The sequence below is a fragment of the Protomyctophum parallelum genome, assembly GCF_964188405.1.
Source record: "Protomyctophum parallelum genome assembly, chromosome: 12".
Lineage (NCBI taxonomy): Eukaryota > Metazoa > Chordata > Actinopteri > Myctophiformes > Myctophidae > Protomyctophum > Protomyctophum parallelum.
In genome coordinates this window covers 45,325,322-45,344,974 of record NC_139712.1, presented here as the reverse complement: position 1 = coordinate 45,344,974, position 19,653 = coordinate 45,325,322, and the positions used below count along the sequence as shown (strand labels likewise).

The 19,653-nt window shown below is 43.8% G+C and overlaps 1 protein-coding gene across 3 annotated transcripts; it reads left to right on the top strand.

The window, feature by feature from the left end:
• The first annotated feature begins 4 nt into the window (after positions 1 to 4).
• On the top strand, positions 5 to 18,722 carry LOC310867738 (CD276 antigen-like). Of its 3 annotated transcripts, XM_083777857.1 has the most exons (11): positions 5 to 109; positions 154 to 177; positions 4,002 to 4,245; positions 8,607 to 8,739; positions 9,246 to 9,389; positions 10,325 to 10,392; positions 12,244 to 12,531; positions 13,956 to 14,297; positions 16,718 to 16,831; positions 17,865 to 17,924; positions 18,542 to 18,722. In XM_083777857.1, exons 3-11 carry the CDS (start codon positions 4,173 to 4,175, stop codon positions 18,637 to 18,639), a joined length of 1,320 nt encoding a protein of 439 aa, XP_083633983.1. In that variant the 5' UTR covers positions 5 to 109; positions 154 to 177; positions 4,002 to 4,172; the 3' UTR covers positions 18,640 to 18,722. The 3 variants fall into 3 exon arrangements, with proteins under 3 accessions (XP_083633983.1, XP_083633984.1, XP_083633982.1); XM_083777858.1 differs by having other exon boundaries at positions 67 to 177; positions 17,869 to 17,924; XM_083777856.1 differs by having other exon boundaries at positions 67 to 177.
• Positions 18,723 to 19,653: the final 931 nt, after the last annotated feature.

The window sequence follows — 19,653 nt, the reverse complement described above, 5'->3', positions numbered from 1 at the left end:
CTAAATAACCTGTTGGTCTAGTCAAGACCAGGCTCAGTCTCACCAGGCTCAGATCGGTCTCTGGTTCGTACCTCTCTGCACCCTCACCGTGGCTGTCTGTCTGTCTCTGGTTCGTACCTCTCTGCACCGTGGCTGTCTGTCTGTCCTTTGAAGTGGACACTACACCTCTGGACTACAGTAAGTCTTTTTCATCCATTTTCTTAGGATGGTTGAAGAATAGAAAGTCAATTGCCAATTGCCTTCTTCTCCCATTGACTTGGAATTCAGAGTTTTAGCAATATCTTGTGGGAGATTTATTCCCCAAGTTTCTCAAACTATATACTGTGCGTCACAGTGGGTTTATGCTTATAAACAAACCATTGAGACGTTCTGTTGTTACAGAGTGGCTCAAAACCATCTCATCCTGTCCTTTATTTAAAGCTACACACTGAATTGCATGTCCTACCCCAGTTTTCAACCTGGGTCTCTGGCACAGATGCCGAACTTTTTACCACTTTTCACCATTAGAGCCTGCCTGCTTGCTCAGGGGAGAAATATAATTTTGACCTTAAATCAGTACCACCTGTCAAGTAGCAGTGGTCAAACCAGACCATAGGATAAAAATGCAACCAAATAAAACAACCCCAAATGTAAAAGTTACCGTACCATACTTTACAGATGGGTCAAAATACAAAGGTATTGACTAAAGAGGTTACGCAGTGTATCTTTAGCCATGCACCAGGTAAAAGTCTCATTGAGACAAGAGTCAACACAAACAAATACAACAATCACACACTACAACCATGTGAACACAATATCCATTTCAAATGCAATACAGGGTCAACAACTAAAAAAAACTGTTCAAATGCATAACCAGGTTTTTATGGAAGTTTATTTTCTATTTTGATCATTCACCACTGTATATTTGCCGTTCTCTCGAGTCGTTATCAAACTTTGTTCCTTTCTCCATTCTTTATTTTGATGCAGCAAAAAAAGAAGGAAAATAAATCACCCACTCTATGAATAATGTGTGATATGATAGTTAAGATGCTGAAGCACTGAGCACCGGAGCTGTATTGTTTTGGAGCTCTGTAAGAGTTTTCCTTAATTCTTTGGCTTTTTCTGCCAAGTTTTTGGCAAGTTTTCTGAAGTTAAGATGCAGATTGAAAACAAATTGACAAACGGTACACATTTTTCGATCCTTTTTAAACTGTGGCACATCAGCTTGTAGATCACCTATTTATTCACTATCAACCGTACAACAAAGTATACAGTATAGGACTTCAGTATCGTTCATGATGAGCTCACTGAACATTGCCTGAGTCATTCTGATCGTGACATAACTCTGTAAAGTAATATCCTCTCAGTTCCCGGTATAGCTTTCCGTCTCTGCATTACAGGAACCTGAACGGGCATCATTGTGGGACAGTCAGTCAGTCATAGCACACAGAAATTTGAATCAGCTGCTGAGCTCTGACTGTATCCGTCTTGAGAGATTACAGTCACACAGTGATTCGTAACATCCGTCTTTTTCCTTTCTCAAAGTGACTCACCGGTGTGTAAACACAGTCACGGGTCACCCTAATTAACCCTTTTATCAGTGCAGAGATTAGGTTGCCGATCCTTGATGCGAGGTACCAAGTCCATAGTGTTTATATTAGGCACGGTGATGGCTAAGATGGGGAGACTGAGATAACCTGCTAGGGATTTTCTTGTGAATGGAGACCAGCTGTAGAGCAAAGCTCTCTCCACCCCCTCTGTCACGCTCCGGACGTTACAATTCCAAACAACTGATGTAGAAGAGGGGGGGTGTGTGTCTGTGTATGTGTGTGTACTTGTTTGACAATAGGCCTACTTGTGAGAGCCAAATGTCCACACACACGAGTGCAGTATAGTGGAGTTTGAAAAGTAGGCATTTTGAGGACATGTTAAGCATTTAGACTTTTAGAGGTTATAGGTTTGGGGTTAGGGTTGTATACCTGATATAGTTTGTAGACCGGCTATTTTCACTGGCACATAACCAAGTAAACACTAAACAGACTTTAGGGTAAGGTCTATGTCCTTCCCGTAGGGGCTTAGGGGCTTCTCACTGGCCTACCCGGTCCCACCCAAACAAGCCTAAGGGCCACTAGTTGGCGTGTCGAGCAACAACATTCTGTAGAGCCGACTCAGCCCCATCCGAGTTGTAACCCAATACCCCCCCCCCCCCCCTCTCCAATAGGACTGCCCATAGGATACAACAACTTTTAGAAATAGTTAGAGTCTTTCACATCAGGATTTAATGATCATTAGACCCATTGGGCAATAACCCACCTATCTCACAGAATGCCTCCACACTCAGAGTTAGGAGTTTGAATGAATGTCATTATGTGCAGGACTAGGGATGCACCGATCCGGCTTTTTGGCTTTCGATACCGATTTCGATACATGGGGGTCCAGTATCTGCCGATACAGAGTACCGATCCGATACCCCCCACAAAGAAACATAATAACCTATTAAGCTGTATGCCTCACTGTGTGGAGTCTGGAATCATTATTTTGTGTAAGACAACATCAAGGCTTGACTTAAACATTACTTTCCCAACTTTGTAAAACAAAATGTAACAAACACAGATATAAATGTACTGAATTATTTATTAAATAACTGTGCAACAATTAGACCAGGTTAATGTGTGAGCAGGCTAGCCTGGCTGCATTCCACATGTTATACTGTCAATACTACACTGCTGTGTCACAGAGGAGGTAGAGTTGTTTTCATACTGTAATTACACATAATTATCGGATCGGATCGGATAATGGATCGGCCCATTTGCCACCGATACCCGATCTAGAATTTTAGCCTGGATCGGCGCCGATCTCCGATACGAGTATCGGATCGGTGCATCCCTATGCAGGACAGCATGTCATTTGTAGATGTGAGGGGACTTAATTTAACAGACTAATTTTTTTTTTTTTTATATTTAATTTCAAAATAAATAAAAACTTCTCTCTCTCACACTTATGCCAGTGTGTGACTGATCAACCTCCCCTGTGCCAATGCTGGCGCCCGTGCCTAATGTCGCCTACCCCTGAACTATAATCATAGCAGCCTATTGTACCCAGAAAATATATGCTCAGAAAATGTCAAGGTTTGCTGTTTGGGATCAACGTAGTTGACAGACTGACGATGTCAGCCGACGTCAGCATTCTTAAAATACCTTAAACGAAAAATGCTTTCCAATTTCCATGACGATTTAACCATGACTATTTTACATGACTATTTACTTGCAAGCCTTTCAGCAGAGGAATAAACTAAAGTGATATTAGACAGTAGACACCCTGCAGTAAATATATCTCCTGGAATAAAAGGGAAGGTTCAAAGTAAAACCAGAGGTGGTTGGAACATCACCGCTCAGCGGGAGATCAAACCTGCGGTGTAGAAACCACAGTGTCTAAGAACAAGTTCTTCCACAGCAGTAAGTCATGTGCGGTCGTGCGATTTGTAACGTGCCTCTCGTTAGCTCTGCTCCTCTCTCTCTCTCTCTCTCTCTCTCTCTCTCTCTCTCTCTCTCTCTCTCTCTCTCTCTCACTCTCTCACTCTCTCACTCCCTCCCTCTCTCCCTCTCTCCCTCACCACCTCCCTCTCTGATGTGTGTGTCTCCCATAATGTGAGTCACTCTCTCTTTCTCCCTTGGCCTCTCGCTCTCCTCTTCTCTTCTCTTCTCTTCCTCCATCTGACTGTCTCTATTGCTCTCTGAATTGTTTCCTCTCTCTCTCTCTGGGTGGGTGTGTGTGTGTGTGTGTGTGTGTGTGTGTGTGTGTCTGCCTGCGCACACGTGTTTGTGTGTGTGTTTGTGTGTGTGTGTGTGTGTGTGTGTGTGTGTGTGTGTGTGTGTGTGTGTGTGTGTGTGTGTGTGTGTGTGTGTGTGTGCCTGCCTGCGCACTCGTGTGTGTGTGTGTGTGTGTGTGTGTGTGTGTGTGTTTGTGTGTACTGTGTATGTGTGTCTCATCTCTCATTACTCTGTCTCCTCACAACCACCCAGAGTGATAAAAGAGAAAGTTGCTGAAGGAAGAGCCGAGGGAGACATCACGGGGAGAGAGCCGACACCACCACCCCGTCAGAAGAAGAGAATGGTCCCACTCTCGCCGCCTGGCTGCTCAGCGTGAGCCGCGTGCATTTCAAATGTGCACACTTGTGCGCGAGGAAAAAAGCCATGTCAGCGATACACACCTGGGCCTGCCTTCTCCTCGTCTGCATTAGCTACACACGACAGGATAAGCCACCAGGTAAGACACAGGGGCACTCATTGTCCAACATACTCGGCCGGCTGAATTGACCCATTGTCCAGCATAGCGGTTATAACAGCGACTTAACCGTTTCAGATGATGATATCGAGTTAACCATTTGAAGGAAGTGCAGCTAGGCTTACAAAAGTATCGCTTACTATCACAAGTTTCACAACGTTATAACTGAGGCACTGGTTTAACCCATTAAGACCTGAGGCCGATTCTACAAAATGCCTTTTAAATCAGTAGTTCTTCTCACCCTTTCAAGATTTTTCAAAAAATGTTCAGAAATTGTATATCTGCTATTTTTGAATAGCCAAGCCGACAATCTAGAATGACACAAATGTGCTTTTAATGGGTTAACTGTTTCATCCCCAAATGCTGATCTAATGAATTGCATTTTATAGCGCTTTTCTATGCACTCTGCGTGCCTATACTCAACGCGCTTACAATGGTTCATTCATTCATACATTGGGAGTAATCTAACCATTTGAAGGAAGTACAGCTAAGCTTACACAAATGTATCGTTTGCCACAAAGTCTAAGGCACTGGTTTAACTGTTTCCTATAGTTTCCCAAAGTTTAAGTTTCAGTGAAAGCCACTGAAAAAACTTCTCTCCGCCAAAAAATGGATGAGGATCATTCTGGAAATGAAGGGCTAGCTAGTTAGTTGGAATGAGTGACTGTTGGAGAGGTGACGGTATGAGTGTGGTTAGTGTTTGGCAGGGTCATTCTACATGTGGCAGGCAGATAGGCCGGCCATTCCCTGGACTGAGCAAGTCAGGTATAGCAACCCAGTGACCACATGAGCAAATCCTGAATCCAGCAGAATGGTGTGTCAGTACATTTAGCGCAGAAGTATGAAATGTCACGTTTGTGTCCCTGGGTTTCAGGCACAGACATTCACTGCTTCCTTTCAGCTTGATCTGTCGACCAGAAGGAGCAGGACGAGTTTTGCTCTTGCCTTGCACATGTATGAAAGACACTAGAGATATATATTCTTTGATGGCCATCGGGTTGTGTACAGTGCGGGCTGAATTGACAGAGTACTTTGGACATCTCCATAAAAATAGAATAGAAATGCATGATTAGGTGCAAGAATAAAATAACTTCTCGAATGACTGCAGCATCATTATAGGCCATATACAGGTCACATACATAGTGAATAATTCGAAGGGGCAGCTGTCACAATGACAAGAACTGTTTTCAGTACTTATTCAACACCGCAGAATGAATCCATTAAGGCAGACTCCTACAGATGTGCGTACAGCACGGCTGAATAACTGCATGAATAATACATTAATTCATTCTGAACGGGCACCCATTTTGGTGTCAGCATCATGTTATGCTTTAGCTATTTAAAAATAGCAGATCTACAAGCTCATATCGCGCGATACGAGCTTGTAGGTCTGCTATTTTTGAAAAATCGAAGAGCGACTGACATTTTTAGAATCTGATCTCAGGTCAGAATGGGTTAATCAGAGCAGTGTGTGTCCGGCGGAAACCTCGTATGAATCTGATCTCAGGTCAGAATGGGTTAATTCTAGAAAAGACTAGAATGGTGGGCACTGTACACAGCCCTAGTGGAGGATACCGCACATGAAGGATGAATGTCTGCCCACTGCTCTTTGATTTCATTTCTTAGCAATTGACCGCAACATCAAAGCACACTTGGTTCATGCATTCTTGAGAATAATACACAATACAGTCATCTCCACTATGTTGTCCTCAAACAGAACAACAAGACACGACAAATGAATAAACCCACTTTTCAGGCTCAGCCCTACACAGTAGCTACTAGCTAGATTCCTGCATCAGCCTACACACACAGCTAGAGTGCAGAGTCACTGTTATGACTATTGTCACTGGAGTGATTTATAGCCATGGGGAAGACAGGAAAGTGCAGTCAGTGCGGTGTGTCCCTGTAGTGGAACCATGTGTTGCACATGAGCTGGCAAAGTGCACAGGGCATTGTCGCTTCTGGCTGCCAATTATGACAAGGGCGTACAACAATGACGCTGCTAGGCCATGGACAAACAGGCGAGACTGATGAAAGAGAGCATTCAGGTCTTTAGAACAATAACAGCCCAGGTGCGAAAACAACCAATCCCTCCCCATGATCCCGTGTTTAGACGGCGGTAACTGACACTCATATTTATTAACACTGACACACACACACGTGCTCACGCGCACGCACACACACACACACACACACACACACACACACTGTGACACACACACACACACACACACACACACACACACAAAGTATGCATGTTATGTTGTTCATTGCGAGAGCCTTTTTTAGTTGTAAAGGTACAGTACAGTAAAGACAGTACAGACAGTAGGCCTACATACCTTTCACCAATCTCAGTTGGAAGATGTGTCACTCTGGTGGCAGTCCTTGTCACATGGTCAATGTGGTCATTAATTGTCTTGAAATGAGCAGGATCCACTTTCAGTGGTGACACTTCCTTGTTTCACTGACTTTAACAAATAGAAAAGAAAAGTTGAATCAGTGTGTGTGTGTGTGTGTGTGTGTGTGTGTGTGTGTGTGTGTGTGTGTGTGTGTGTGTGTGTGTGTGTGTGTGTGTGTGTGTGTGTGTGTGTGTGTGTGTGTGTGAAAAGTTAAAACACATTTTTAGATCAGGTTTAGAACTTTTAGGGAGACCCTATCCGCACTTCTTTATTCTATATTTAATATATTGCAACATAAGTTGCAATATTACTGATACAGATCAAATGACGTTACTCACCAACTTTGCAGCTCTAGGCTCCCCCCTGTCCATATTAGGGATATCCTTTTGGTCAGGCCAGGGCCAGGGCTAAAAACGCGTGCTTCCAAACTCCAATAACTTTAGGAAAATAATATGGCACGGAATTTCTTGACAGAAAGTTGTCCATGTCCATGTCTACATGGATTTTTATTAAACTAACGCTTTGCATATAAAGGATCATTCAAGCTTTATGTAGGCTACAGCTGCAATGTTGGTGAGTTGGGATGTTTCATGGTTCATGACTCTCGTATTCATACGGCCAAAAATGCTTTTTATTAAACAACGCGGGATGCAGCAATTCTAATCGCTGGCGCTGCTACTAACTAACACCCGTGGGACAAATTGTGAGTACTTTATATTTGAATTCCGAATGTTTATATATACGGAAACGTTGTAAATGTAGCGAGCGCCAAAAACAGGGTGCAGTTACTTCATGACCGTCATGATAATCATCATGGCAGTCATGTTTCAGGGCTAGGATGTTTCATGGATACATGGGCTGTCAATGGTTGTTATTGCAATTCTAGAATCAAACATATGGCCCCTTTCGCGAATCGCGACTATTGTTTACCTTTCTTCTGCCACGTGACGTCCCAAATACAGAAAAGGTAAACAAGTGTCTTCTACATACACTCTACTCTACAGTCTCTACTGTACATATATCTAGAGTTGCTTGGCGGCAGTAGAGGGGAGTCAGGGGACTCCCTGTTATACTTACTAATGCAATGAATCCGAATCCAGAGCTGTTAACACTTATTTAAACAAAAACAGATCACTTTAACAACAGTGTTTTAAAAGTGTTGCTTGGAGCGGTGGGAAGTGGAACAGTGTTTGGCCTGGCGTTGATAGTGGGGACTCTGGCCAAAGCTAGAACTCTCAACTCTCCCGTTTCATGTTTTGTTTACCCTTGAAACGCAGCAGCTGATCTTACTTCTGATGGACAGCAGCCAGTCAGTGTGTTGCACTGCACTACTGCCATCTACTGGTAACATGATAGGTGGGCACTGGGCACCTTGGCTGTTTTTTCCAAAATGTTTTTAAGTAAAGGTCACATGCATGATTAGGACATGCTTAAACATTTGACAATTAAGGTCTAATATTTCTACAACTGCTAGAAACTGTTACAAAACCTGTACTATATCCTGTCATGTTGGGGCATAAACAAGAAGTTGAAGGATAAAAGTAAGTCTGATAATGATTTACCATGCATGATCACATCATGTATAGGCCTACTTACATTACTTCTCTTTTTTTTTCTTTTTTCTTTTCAAATATCTTGCAGCCTGTCCCATCTATACTGGCCAAGTGCTAGATTCATTTTATGATTTTTTTTAATTTATTTTGTAGTAAACATATAGGCAGTTTATGTAGGCTAGCCTATAATTACTCTGCCATTTTCCCACGCCTATATAATGTATACCTCTCTGTGTGGACATTCTTACAAAGAATGAAAGATGATTGGGGCTAGCGAATGGTAATTATACAGACTTTTTAAATCCCGAAAGAGGTCACACCCATACCCAGTGTTGTGCTTTGCCTTTCTTCTCCCCCCCCCCCCCCCCCCCCCCCCCCCCCCCCCATGCAGACGCTCATGTGACATGTGTCTTTTCGCGGGAGTGCCTGCTGCCGTGCAGCTTCCAGCCCTCCGCCGCCGCTGCCGGTGACGCCGACGAAGTCATCAGGTGGTTCCGGCAGAAGGAGCTGGTCTATACCTTCAGGTAGGTGACTGGCAGGCATCAGAGAAATATCCGCAGGGATGTCAAACTCAAATACACGGTGGGCCAAAATAAAGAAATTGGTAGAAGTCAAGGGCCGGACTGTGTTTCAACACACGGGCACCGCTGTCAGGAGGACGTCCCAGGCAAATAGTAAAAAAGTAAATGCATTTAAAACTGAAAAATGTGAAAATGCATTATTATTATTAAGCTCAGTTTCCTGTTCTATGATCCTCACAAAGCAGGACTTGTAGTATTATGGTGGTCTGTGCAATAAACCATATATGCCCTAGAGTCTAGGGGATATTTCTCATGTTGGCACTGTAGTCTATGGCCTAGACTACAGTACCAAGTCAGCCATTAGAGACACTAGTCGGGGGTTTAACAACATTATAAGCAATAAGCCTAACTGGTTGAATAAGACATCAAGGCATTTAAGTAATACGTTTCTAACCCCGTCCAATACTTCTGTCCCTCAAATGAATTGGATCTTGTCACCCTACCTTCAGGCCGAGGAGGAGGGACGATGACAGCGGGGAGGAGCTGGAAGAGCAGTCCGTGGAAGACGAGCAGTACGCCCTCTTCCCCCGCCTGGTCTCCCAGGGCAACGCCACGCTGGTGCTCCGAGGCTGCGGCATCAGAGACAGGGGCAGGTACAAGCAGGGGTGCTGGGCGATATGGTGATCAATATAAACCTGACTGCGCCGGTTTGAAGAAGTTCGCTTCACACTCGTTTCACAAACTACTTCCATCTGGTATCCATGTCTGCAACCCAATCGCTGAAGAAGGCGGGTCCTTTTTTTTCAAGCTACTTAATTGGCCGGAGGTGATTGGCAGATCCCACCCGTAGCTGTCGCGTTGGGTTCCTCGATACTTGCGGGAGCGAATCCAGATGGAGGCTGTGTTGTGAACTTGTGAATCAATACCGCCACCATCTGGCGTTGTCAGGTTAGATCAAAATTGTATCGTGATGAGAGATATCGTATATATCGTGATACAGCAAATGCATATTCAATGATTTGTAGTTCTATACCTTAATTCACACTTTTCTAGAACGATGGTTTCGTTAGCCAAAATTAAGAAGTATTTTGGTCTAAATGTTCTGTTAATAATTTTTCCTTATATGTACCTTGTAGGTGGTTGTACTGTTAAGTAACTTGAACTATAACCCTAAGAACCGCATGGGAAAATATCGTGATAATATCACGTATCGTGATACCGCTTGAGAAAAAAAACATCATGATATACACTGTATTAGAGCCGCTATATTAGGGCGGCTGTGGCTCAGGAGGTAGAGCAGGTCATCCAATGATCCCTGGGTCGGCGGTTCGAATCCCAGCTCTTCCTGTCCACATGTCGAAGTGTCATTGGGCAAGACACTGAACCCTACATTGCCTCCAATGAGTCGGTCGGTGTGAGCTTGCTTGCTGTTGTTGGTGTGTGTGAATGTGTGAAGTAAGGATGCTGGTGTCGACTGTTCACCGCTTCACCTCCCAATATATGAATGAATGAGCCATTGTAAAGTGCTTTCAGCACTTGGAAAAGCGCTATAAAAATGCAATTCATTATTATATTTTTCCACCCCTAGGTACAAGTGCCAGGTGCACACCTCAGCGGGAGCTGTGCACGAAGCCCACGTCATAGTCAAGGTGGAGGGTGAGTTCTGTTCTGTACAAAGTCTGAGCATTAAGTGTCACTTTCATGCAGTGGTGGAAAAAGTATGAAATTTTGTTACTTAAGTAAAAGTGTCAATACTGCAAATACTCCATTACAAGTAAACGTCTGGAATTCAAAATGTACTTGAGTAAAAGTACAAAAGTATTGGCATCGAAATGTACTTAAATATATCAAAAGTAGAAAGTACTCACTATATGCAGCATGTCCCGTTTGAAGTTTTCAAATGTATAAAAGTATTTTCTGAGCTAATAGAAGCCTGACTGCATGCTCAGCTGAGAAATAACATTTCTATTCGATCTAAATGTCTCAATAGAAAAGCTAGGGGAGACCAAATACAACCACCCCATTTGTATGAGTAATATTCTATTAACGTGCTCCATGATATGTATGACATGATTGTTGAAGGATCTGGCAGGGAGTTTAGCGCAGTGGCTCTCAATCTTTTTCTAATTTCAAGGACCCCCAGATTGTTATGCATTGATAAACGTATATTTGGGCCATGGATCCCATCATTCTGTGAGTGTACAACTGGAACCATATTTGCAGTTCTATTTGTATACAACTCTCAGCGTTACCTCTGGGGTCCCCGGACAACACCTTGAGAAGTGTACAGTATAACATAATATTATATTATATTAAAGAGTCTTCTATTCCTTTCGGCTTTTCCCTTCAGTGGTCGCCACAGCGAATCATCTGCCTCCATTTCACCCTGCCTCCTCTTCTCTCACACCAACTAACTTCATGTCATCTTTCATGTAATAAAATGAAAACACCCCACCCTGACCCCCGCATGATCCTGCATGGGAATGTACCGTACTGTTAACTTCTCCGGGAACTAGCCTTATCTCCTCCTCTAGGAGGAAGAGGTCCTGAATCTCTCATATGGGTTACTCCCTTCGGAATTCTGCAGTGTTCTCAGGGTCTTGGTGGTTTGTTGGCAGGACAGACACCTCATGTTTGTTTAAATGAGAGTCCAAAACTCCAGCCATGACTAGGAAACATGTATGATATACAGGCAGAGCACTATTCTTCTTTCAGGTGATATTTGTATTTAGTTTTAAACTCACTATCTCATAATCCTTTGGCATCAAAGTGTAACCCACAGCATTGTTATCCTGGGTCAAAAAACTAAAAACAACTTAGACAAGAAGGTAATATGAACAGATTGTAAAATGGGTGTAAGTGCTGACCCCAACAGTAATGATTTTGTGTGTTTTAAAGGCTGTGTAGGTCAGGATATTTGTTAATTTCATATCAGCAAAAATACTATCTCAATACCCAAATATTTCTACACAATATACTGATGCAGTATATCACTTCCGCTGCACACACGATAGTTTTTGGTGAAACAGGAGAGAATGCTTTAGATAGTACTCATCGCTTGGCTCTATCTAGTAGTCATGATGCAATGCCAAGGAATTTGATTTAACATTCTAGAACAGTGTTTCTCAAAGTGGTTGCGAATGGGTGAATGTAATGCACATTGTAAAACTCCGTGGATAGGCCTGGGCTCAGCGGTCCAGGCACCGTGGCTGGTAATCCAGTCTGGCAGTGTGCCGCGGGTTCGACTCCCGATCCCGACGGCCTTTACTGCATGTCACCCGCCCCCCCCATCTCTCTCCCCATTTCCTGTCAGCCTACCTGTCAGCCTCCATTAAAAAAAATAAAGGCGAAAGCCACAAAAAAAAACATTAAAAAAAAAGAAAACTTTAAAACTCTGTGGATAAAGACGCTATATAAATGTAATTTGCCATGTCGCTCTGTGCGTGTCTCTATACATAAAGCATTAATGTGTGTGTGTGTGTGTGGTGTGTGTGTGTGTGTGCGTAGCGCCCATCCGCTCCCTGACCCTGAGGCTGTCTCGGCTGAGCGGCTACGAGGAGATGATGTGTGCCACGCGTGACGTCTACCCCGCGCCCGACGTCACCTGGGCCACCGAGCCGCCCAGCGCCGAGGTCCTCCGGCCCACCACGCGCAAGCTGCCCGACAAGCAGAGCGGCCTGTACACGGTGGAGAGCCGCATGCGGAGGCTGAAGGGCCTCTCCCAGATCAACTACGTCTGCAAGGTCAACTCGTCCTACGGAACGCAGGCCTGGACCGCCTCGCTGACAGAGCGAGGTCAGAACCATTATTATCCCATTCTGACCTGAGATCAGATTCATACGAGGTTTCCCACTGGACACACACTGGTCTGATGAACCCATTCTGACCTGAGATCAGATTCTAAAAATGTCAGTCGTTCTTCGATTTTTTTCAAAAATAGCAGACCTACAAGCTCGTATCGCGCCACTCGGTGGCGCGATATGAGCTTGTAGATCTGCTATTTTTAAATAGCTAAAGCATAACGTGATGCTGACACCAAAATGGGTGCCCGTTCAGAATGGGTTAAACATGCACACATGTACACGTGAACAGTGTTCATTTTGTTGACTAAAAAAGACATGGGGCTCCATTTTTGTCACCTCTAAACCCCTTATCCCTAAACTTCTTTGCCTTTTTTTTTAAGTATTTTGAAAACATTTTTTTATTGTTCAACTATAGCCAATCTACATTGACACGTTGTGAGCTTGTAGACTGGCCATTTTAACTATTCAAAAATGTTTTGCAAAATAGTAAAAAAAAAAAGGCAAAGAAGTTTAGGGATAAGGGGTTTAGCGGTGACGAAAATGGAGCCCTTAATTAGCCTCGGAGCGCACAGGCGTTTTGTTTTCACGAGAAAAAGGAAACGCACTGGGCAAACGAGCCACGTACATGAACTACAGTGCAGAAGGAGCGTCTCTCCAAATTTGGTGACGTCAGTGTTGCCCGCTGTTTCCTATACCGGCACCCGCCCCTCTATACCAGAAATTAAGACTAATTAAGACTAAGACTAAACAATTTCAGATTACTAAAATAGGACTAAAACTAAATGGCGTGTTATTAAAAAAGAGAAATCTGTATTTGCTGTCAAAATTAACACTGTGTTCATTTTTTTTCTTAACTATTAATGCACAGTACACACCTTCTGCTATATATGTCTGCTGTCGGGAGGAAACCTCATAACTCCAAAATGTTCATTTTTCAGGAAATGAAAAATATACATTTTTCAGGAAATAAAGAAAACCTTATATTTTTAAAACAAAGCAATACAGCCTCATCAAAGTTGGCGTTGTAACTTTATATATTGTCAATTACTTCCATGAGACGGGGAGAGGTGGTGGAGTTAGTTGCTTTAGCAGACATTTTGAGTGTCCAATGGAGTTAAGAGGTTTTGTCCAAAGCACTTTTTACTACTTTCCATTGGTTAAATATTTTCGACACAACACACAGACGTAAAGGGTGTCCAATAGCACTGATTTATGCCAAAATAAATGGAGTTATGAGGTTTCCTTCCCGACAGCAACGTATGCTCACGCACCTTATCTCAGGTTCATGTGGATCTTTGACTTTGCTTCTTTTTCTTGATCTAACTTCCCATCCACGAATTTCACCCACTCTCTTCTTTACTGTAAATCTGTGATGTGACAACAAAGCTGATTCTTGACCGTGATTCTGCCACACAGAGCTGCACGGCGTGGAGGGCCAGGGTCTGACCATCCCGTGCCACGCCCCCGCGTACCTCCTCCACGCGCCCGCCGTGTCCTGGAGCTTTGCGGCGGGAGGCGGCGAGGTGGACGAGCACATCGTGGCCTACGACAGCGCGTCGGGGCGCTCCGAGGAGTCCGACTCGCCCGTGTGGAGGAACGCGGGCGCCCGGCTGAACGCGCGCGGCGTCTCGTCCGGAGACGGCTCCCTGAGGCTGCCGGTGCCGCACCACGCCGAGCACTCGGGCCTGTACACGTGCGTGTACTCGGCGCCGCACCACACGCACACCGAGCACATCGACGTGGTCATAGCCGCCGTCGGTGAGAATATACAGTCAATACAATCAATCAATCATATCATGATCGCGGAATGACGCGCAAATAAATGTCATGCAGCGCACGCACGCACACCACACTGGCCACTGGAGACACCAGGCATATTCCCCAATTCATTATGGTAATTCAGTCAGACAACTCACGAATAGATTTACCAATATTTATTACAGAATGAGTAACAAGTGTGCATATGATATTTCACTTGGCGTTCGGCTCTGCTGGATTTCTCCCTGCTCGGCACGATTAAGCAACAACATAAAACATAAAGAGCAGGGAGATAGATATAAAATAACCCCCCCATGGGGAGCATAAATATAGCAGAGCCCACCGGTGGTGCTGGGGTGGTGGTGGGAGAAAACATCACATACAACCGGGAACCATGAGCAGAGGAAGGCAGGAAGAGCATGGAGTCTAGTGAGCTTAAGTAGCCTGCCCAGTTAGTCAGCTGACTGCCGCATCGGCGAATGACGTGTGAGACTTGCACACACTTCGCCCACATAGTAATGCAGCATGTTAACCCCTTGAGTATAGTATGCGCCTTTGAGCATGGCATGAACCCCCTCGAGTTTGTCTAGCTGAACTGACTCGCAAGCTTCGTCTCATTTATCAGAACATGGAGGGATGTTTCTCAGTAAATTAGGTATTAAGGCTTGTTTGTTTGTGTGTGCCGCGACAAAGCGGGGAGTATGCTATCTGCGTGCCAGTTGTGGTGGGCCGGTCTGGGCCAAATGTCAGGGCCACATTTTACCCATTCCAGCCCTGAGAACTGACACACACACACACACACACTTACACATACACACTACAAACGGGAAATTCTCAGCATTTCTCATTATGCCGTGTTGCAAGCGTCAATTTGATTTGCTTTTACGTCATACAAGAAAAACACATGTTAAGCCCAAACCACATACACCAATGCAACTAGTCGCAACTCCTTGCAACAAAACAGTCTTAGGCCTGACTCACACCTTCACAACAGATTGATGTATAGCTGATGCATGAGACTTATTTACTGATGCAAGCTCGCAATGCATTTCCAATGGGAGTCACATGGTTTGACACATTTGTGCCTGTCGTAGACATGCGCAGAGCAAGTTCGGTCAGGGAACCTCAGTGCAGTTGCCGCCGGCCGTTTATTGGGCCGCCTCAGCATCAGGCTCTCATTCACATGATTCACTCAGCCAATCACACACTCACTCCATCTTCATACCGGCTACTTTAACCGGAGGTTTGCATTCCTCTGCCTGCTTGCTTGCTGCTGCAGCCGTATCAGCGTGCCGCTGTATACAAACCTGCTGCTCACCCACCTCCACCCCAGCTACCACCTGTCGTTTTGGATCTACTGTTTAGGTACGGGGGATTCAGAGTCCCTATGGCCGGGACTGATGGACTTGATCTGAGTACCTAAAAAGCAGATCCAATACATCGCCAAACCATAGTAAATATACTGCATTGCTCATCTATATTCAATAAATATATATTACATCCTTCTTGAGTTGTCTGACTGAACATTTTTGTTGTATGAGGGGGAGGGGGGAAGTCGAAACACAGCCGAAAGCCGTACAACAAAAATGTTGTGTCAAACCATGTGACTTCCATTGGAAATGCATTGGGGCAAGATGTAAACAAACCCTTTGTTTACATCTAGCATCCAACAATGTTGTATGATAGATCGAAAGGTGTGAGTGAGTGAGGCCTTAAGGTCAGCCGCAACAATGCAACTCCTTGCCACTGCCATTGGGGATAATTGTTGCAAGGAGTTGCATGGCGAAATGGCGAATCATTGGTGCGGTTAAGTTTTACATGTTCATAGGAGAAACGTCATCAAGGATACAAACATACCCACGCCCTGGAAACCCCCAAGTCAAACACCTTGAGCTGATCACTGCTCTTTGAATAGTTTTCTTAAAGCCTGTAGCTGCCCGAAGCTTATAGAAATAAAAACATAAAAGTTGTGAGACTTACAGTAGGGTATTTCCATTGTTGTCCTTAATTGGTCTGAGACAAACAATACATACAACAAGTATAGAGTCATGTTTGTTATGCCCTGTTATCTTTCTGGCATGAGTGCAGAGCTGTTTTATCCCCCAGGTCTCGTACAGTATGCAATTATTTGATAATTACTACCCAACAGCTCACCGCTGCATGTCTGCTGTAGATATATTGCCACCGTACAAAAGAAAATAAATAAAAGTTAAAATAATATAAAAAAAAGAATGTCAGCTAATATTCGACTTTGAGGTACAGTGTCGAATAGTGGTTTGGATATTCCAATAGTCGAATATTCGATTAACACACAAAACAGGCTAGTTGCACACACGCATAGACACACTGACACATGCATGCAGGTAATGGATATTTCAAATGTCACTGCGTAGTGCTCATCATGTGTCACCTGTGTGCAGGTGAAAAACTACAAGGTGATTCGTGGGATCCTTCCCATTGGTGGATCGTTGCCTTGGTGGTCGGCGTGGTGGCTCTCGTGCTCCTCGCCATGTTGGTGCATCTGAAACTGAAAGGTAAAAAATAACTAAGGAGAAAACTGATGTTTGATATTGTGTTATTGTGTAGGCCTATTATTATTATTATTATTATTTAGCTTTTACATTGGTATAAACCTAATTTCATTGTTATATTATTTATTTTATTGTTATCTATCTACACCATGGGTTTTCAACAGGTGGTCCGTGGACCACTGGTGGTCCGTGAAGGTGTTGCATGTGGTCCCTGACCATGCATTTAGTAATGTAGGAAAGTGATTCGTATTTGAATTTATTGTATTGACCACAAGTTGAGAAACAATGCAATAAAGAATCTGGTGACAAATGATGACGCATCGATGTTGTCAGTTACTGGGAAGACGGATGTCAAGAACTTCCACAGAAAAGTGAGTTAGAATCTCAAGGGAAACTGTACCGGATTGCCTGGTTGAGTCACCATTACAAGGAAATAATAATGAATCGCAAGTGTCTGCTTACTGAGTCATAAAATAAGTTACAATGAACAGCAACATGAGTTTAATATGGAAGGTTAATTTCTTTCCCCCACACCACGACCATACCCCCCCTCCCAACACAACAATGGTCCCCAGGTTGATTCTCAGTCAGGGTGGTGGTCCCCAGGTTGATTCTCAGTCAGGGTGGTGGTCCCCAGGTTGATTCTCAGTCAGGGTGGTGGTCCCCAGGTTGATTCTCAGTCAGGGTGGTGGTCCCCAGGTTGATTATCAGTCAGGGTGGTGGTCCCCAGGTTGATTCTCAGTCAGGGTGGTGGTCCCTGGTTCATACTCAGTTGAAAACCCCTGATCTACACTGTTGAGGAAGCTTGAACAACAATAATTTCACTTCCAACAATGTTTGTTCAAAATGTCTTTAACGTTTTTTTCAAATAAAAATTGCTGTACAAAGAGCCACAACGCTGGTATCTCGTCAACAATGTTTGAACCTTGACTGCATTGCATTGCATTGCATTGCATTGCATTGCATTGGACATAAACAAATACACATATTTCATCTTTCTCTTGTCTATGTCATCTTGTCTATCTCTCTCACTCAGATAGCCGTTCAAAGGCTACAAAGAGTTCCAATGAGGCTACTGAGCTGTACACGGTAAAAGGTGAGCTTTTCACACACGTGAAATGTAATGTTGATCTCAGCCACTAGATGGAGCTAGAACACCGTCTTCTCATGTCCCACTGAGCTCCATTGCCTGAGAAAAGCAAATATGACTGACTATCATGACTATCAAGCAGTGTTGTTTTCATCGACTAAAACTAAGACGAAAAATCGACTACCTTTTTTCACTGACAAAAACTAAATGGAAACTAAATGAAGACTAAGCTATGATGACTAAAACTAAGACTAGTAAATATACTGACAATTTCGTCAACAAATAAAAACTAGACTAAAATGTTAGGAAGGGACTAGTGGACAAGTCATCCAGTATAAGTCATTTTACACTTGGTTGCAATGCTGAGAATAGCAGATCTATTGTGGGCTTGTAGATCGGCTATTTTCAGCAAGTGTAAATTACATTACAACGGCATCATGGCCTGCCAAAATATTGTTTTTTCTTATTTTTTCTTCTGTGTTTTATCTTAAATCATACAGATATATGACTGTATTTTACACACACAAACACACACACGCACGCACACACATGCTTTGGACTTTATGTTTCCATGCAAATAAAGAAATCGCAGCAAACTAAACCTCCTCTCCATCTCGTTGCAGAAACCGCAGTGGACTGTACCCTGAGCGAATGCAGCCCCTTGACAGTGGAGGACAATAATGAACACAATGGACACAAGTCTGGCTCTACCTTAACTTGAGGGCAAACCAGCACACACACACACACACACACACACACACACACACACACACACACACACACACTCACTCACTAACAACAACATAGACGTATATGAACACAGCAAGGCTATACAAGAACATCCAGATGGCTGGGCGATGGGATAAAGAGGCCTGCATATGTTTGGAGATGTGCCTTCCTCTGTTGGCCTCATCTTTGATTCCTTTGTTCTATTTACCTGTCACGTCACTCTCTTTCCTACTGCCTGTCAATCAAGAAGGGAATTGCTATAAGGAACATTGTGACTGGCTTTATAAGTAGTGCCAGAGGGCAAATAACTGATGTCACAACTCAAAATCACTGTCTCACCACCGTGCCACAGGGTTGAATCCACTGTGGTCTGTGGTGTCCCTCTCCCAGCTCTGTCTCAGACAGTGGACTGGCCTAAAAGACAACGACTGTTAACCCATTCTGACCTGAGATCAGATTCATACGAGGTTTCCACTGGACACACGCTGGTCTGACGAACCCATTCTGACCTGAGATCAGATTCTAAAAATGTCAGTCGTTCTTCGATTTTTTTCAAAAATAGCAGACCTACAAGCTCGTATCGCGCCACTCGGTGGCGCGATATGAGCTTGTAGATCTGCTATTTTTAAATAGCTAAAGCACAACATGATGCTGACACCAAAATGGGTGCCCGTTCAGAATGGGTTAACACATCAAAGGTAATCAACAAACTATACTATAAAAACTGGTCAAACATTGGGCAAATTGTCCTCAAACGTAATGCCTCAAAACTCCTACAATTCCAAGTGCTTGTCAGGGTTTGGGTCCCCATGCTGCAGTTAAAATATGATTATTTTGGGGGGTTCCCCAGTTAAAATATGATTATTTTGGGGGGTTCCCCAGTTAAAATATGATTATTTTGGGGGGTTCCCCAGTTAAAATATGATTATTTGGTGGTCACAGCCTGAAAAGGTTGAGGACCTGCACTATGCTCTATGGATTTTAAATATGTACAGTTGTACACATC

Bases quoted from the DNA above. Each gene is read 5' to 3' on its own strand.
- LOC310867738 (XM_083777857.1), top strand. From the start codon at position 4,173: ATGTCAGCGATACACACCTGGGCCTGCCTTCTCCTCGTCTGCATTAGC. The intron at 9,390-10,324 runs GTACAAGCAGGG...TTCCACCCCTAG, and splicing joins GGCATCAGAGACAGGGGCAG to GTACAAGTGCCAGGTGCACA. The intron at 16,832-17,864 runs GTAAAAAATAAC...TCTCTCACTCAG, and splicing joins GGTGCATCTGAAACTGAAAG to ATAGCCGTTCAAAGGCTACA.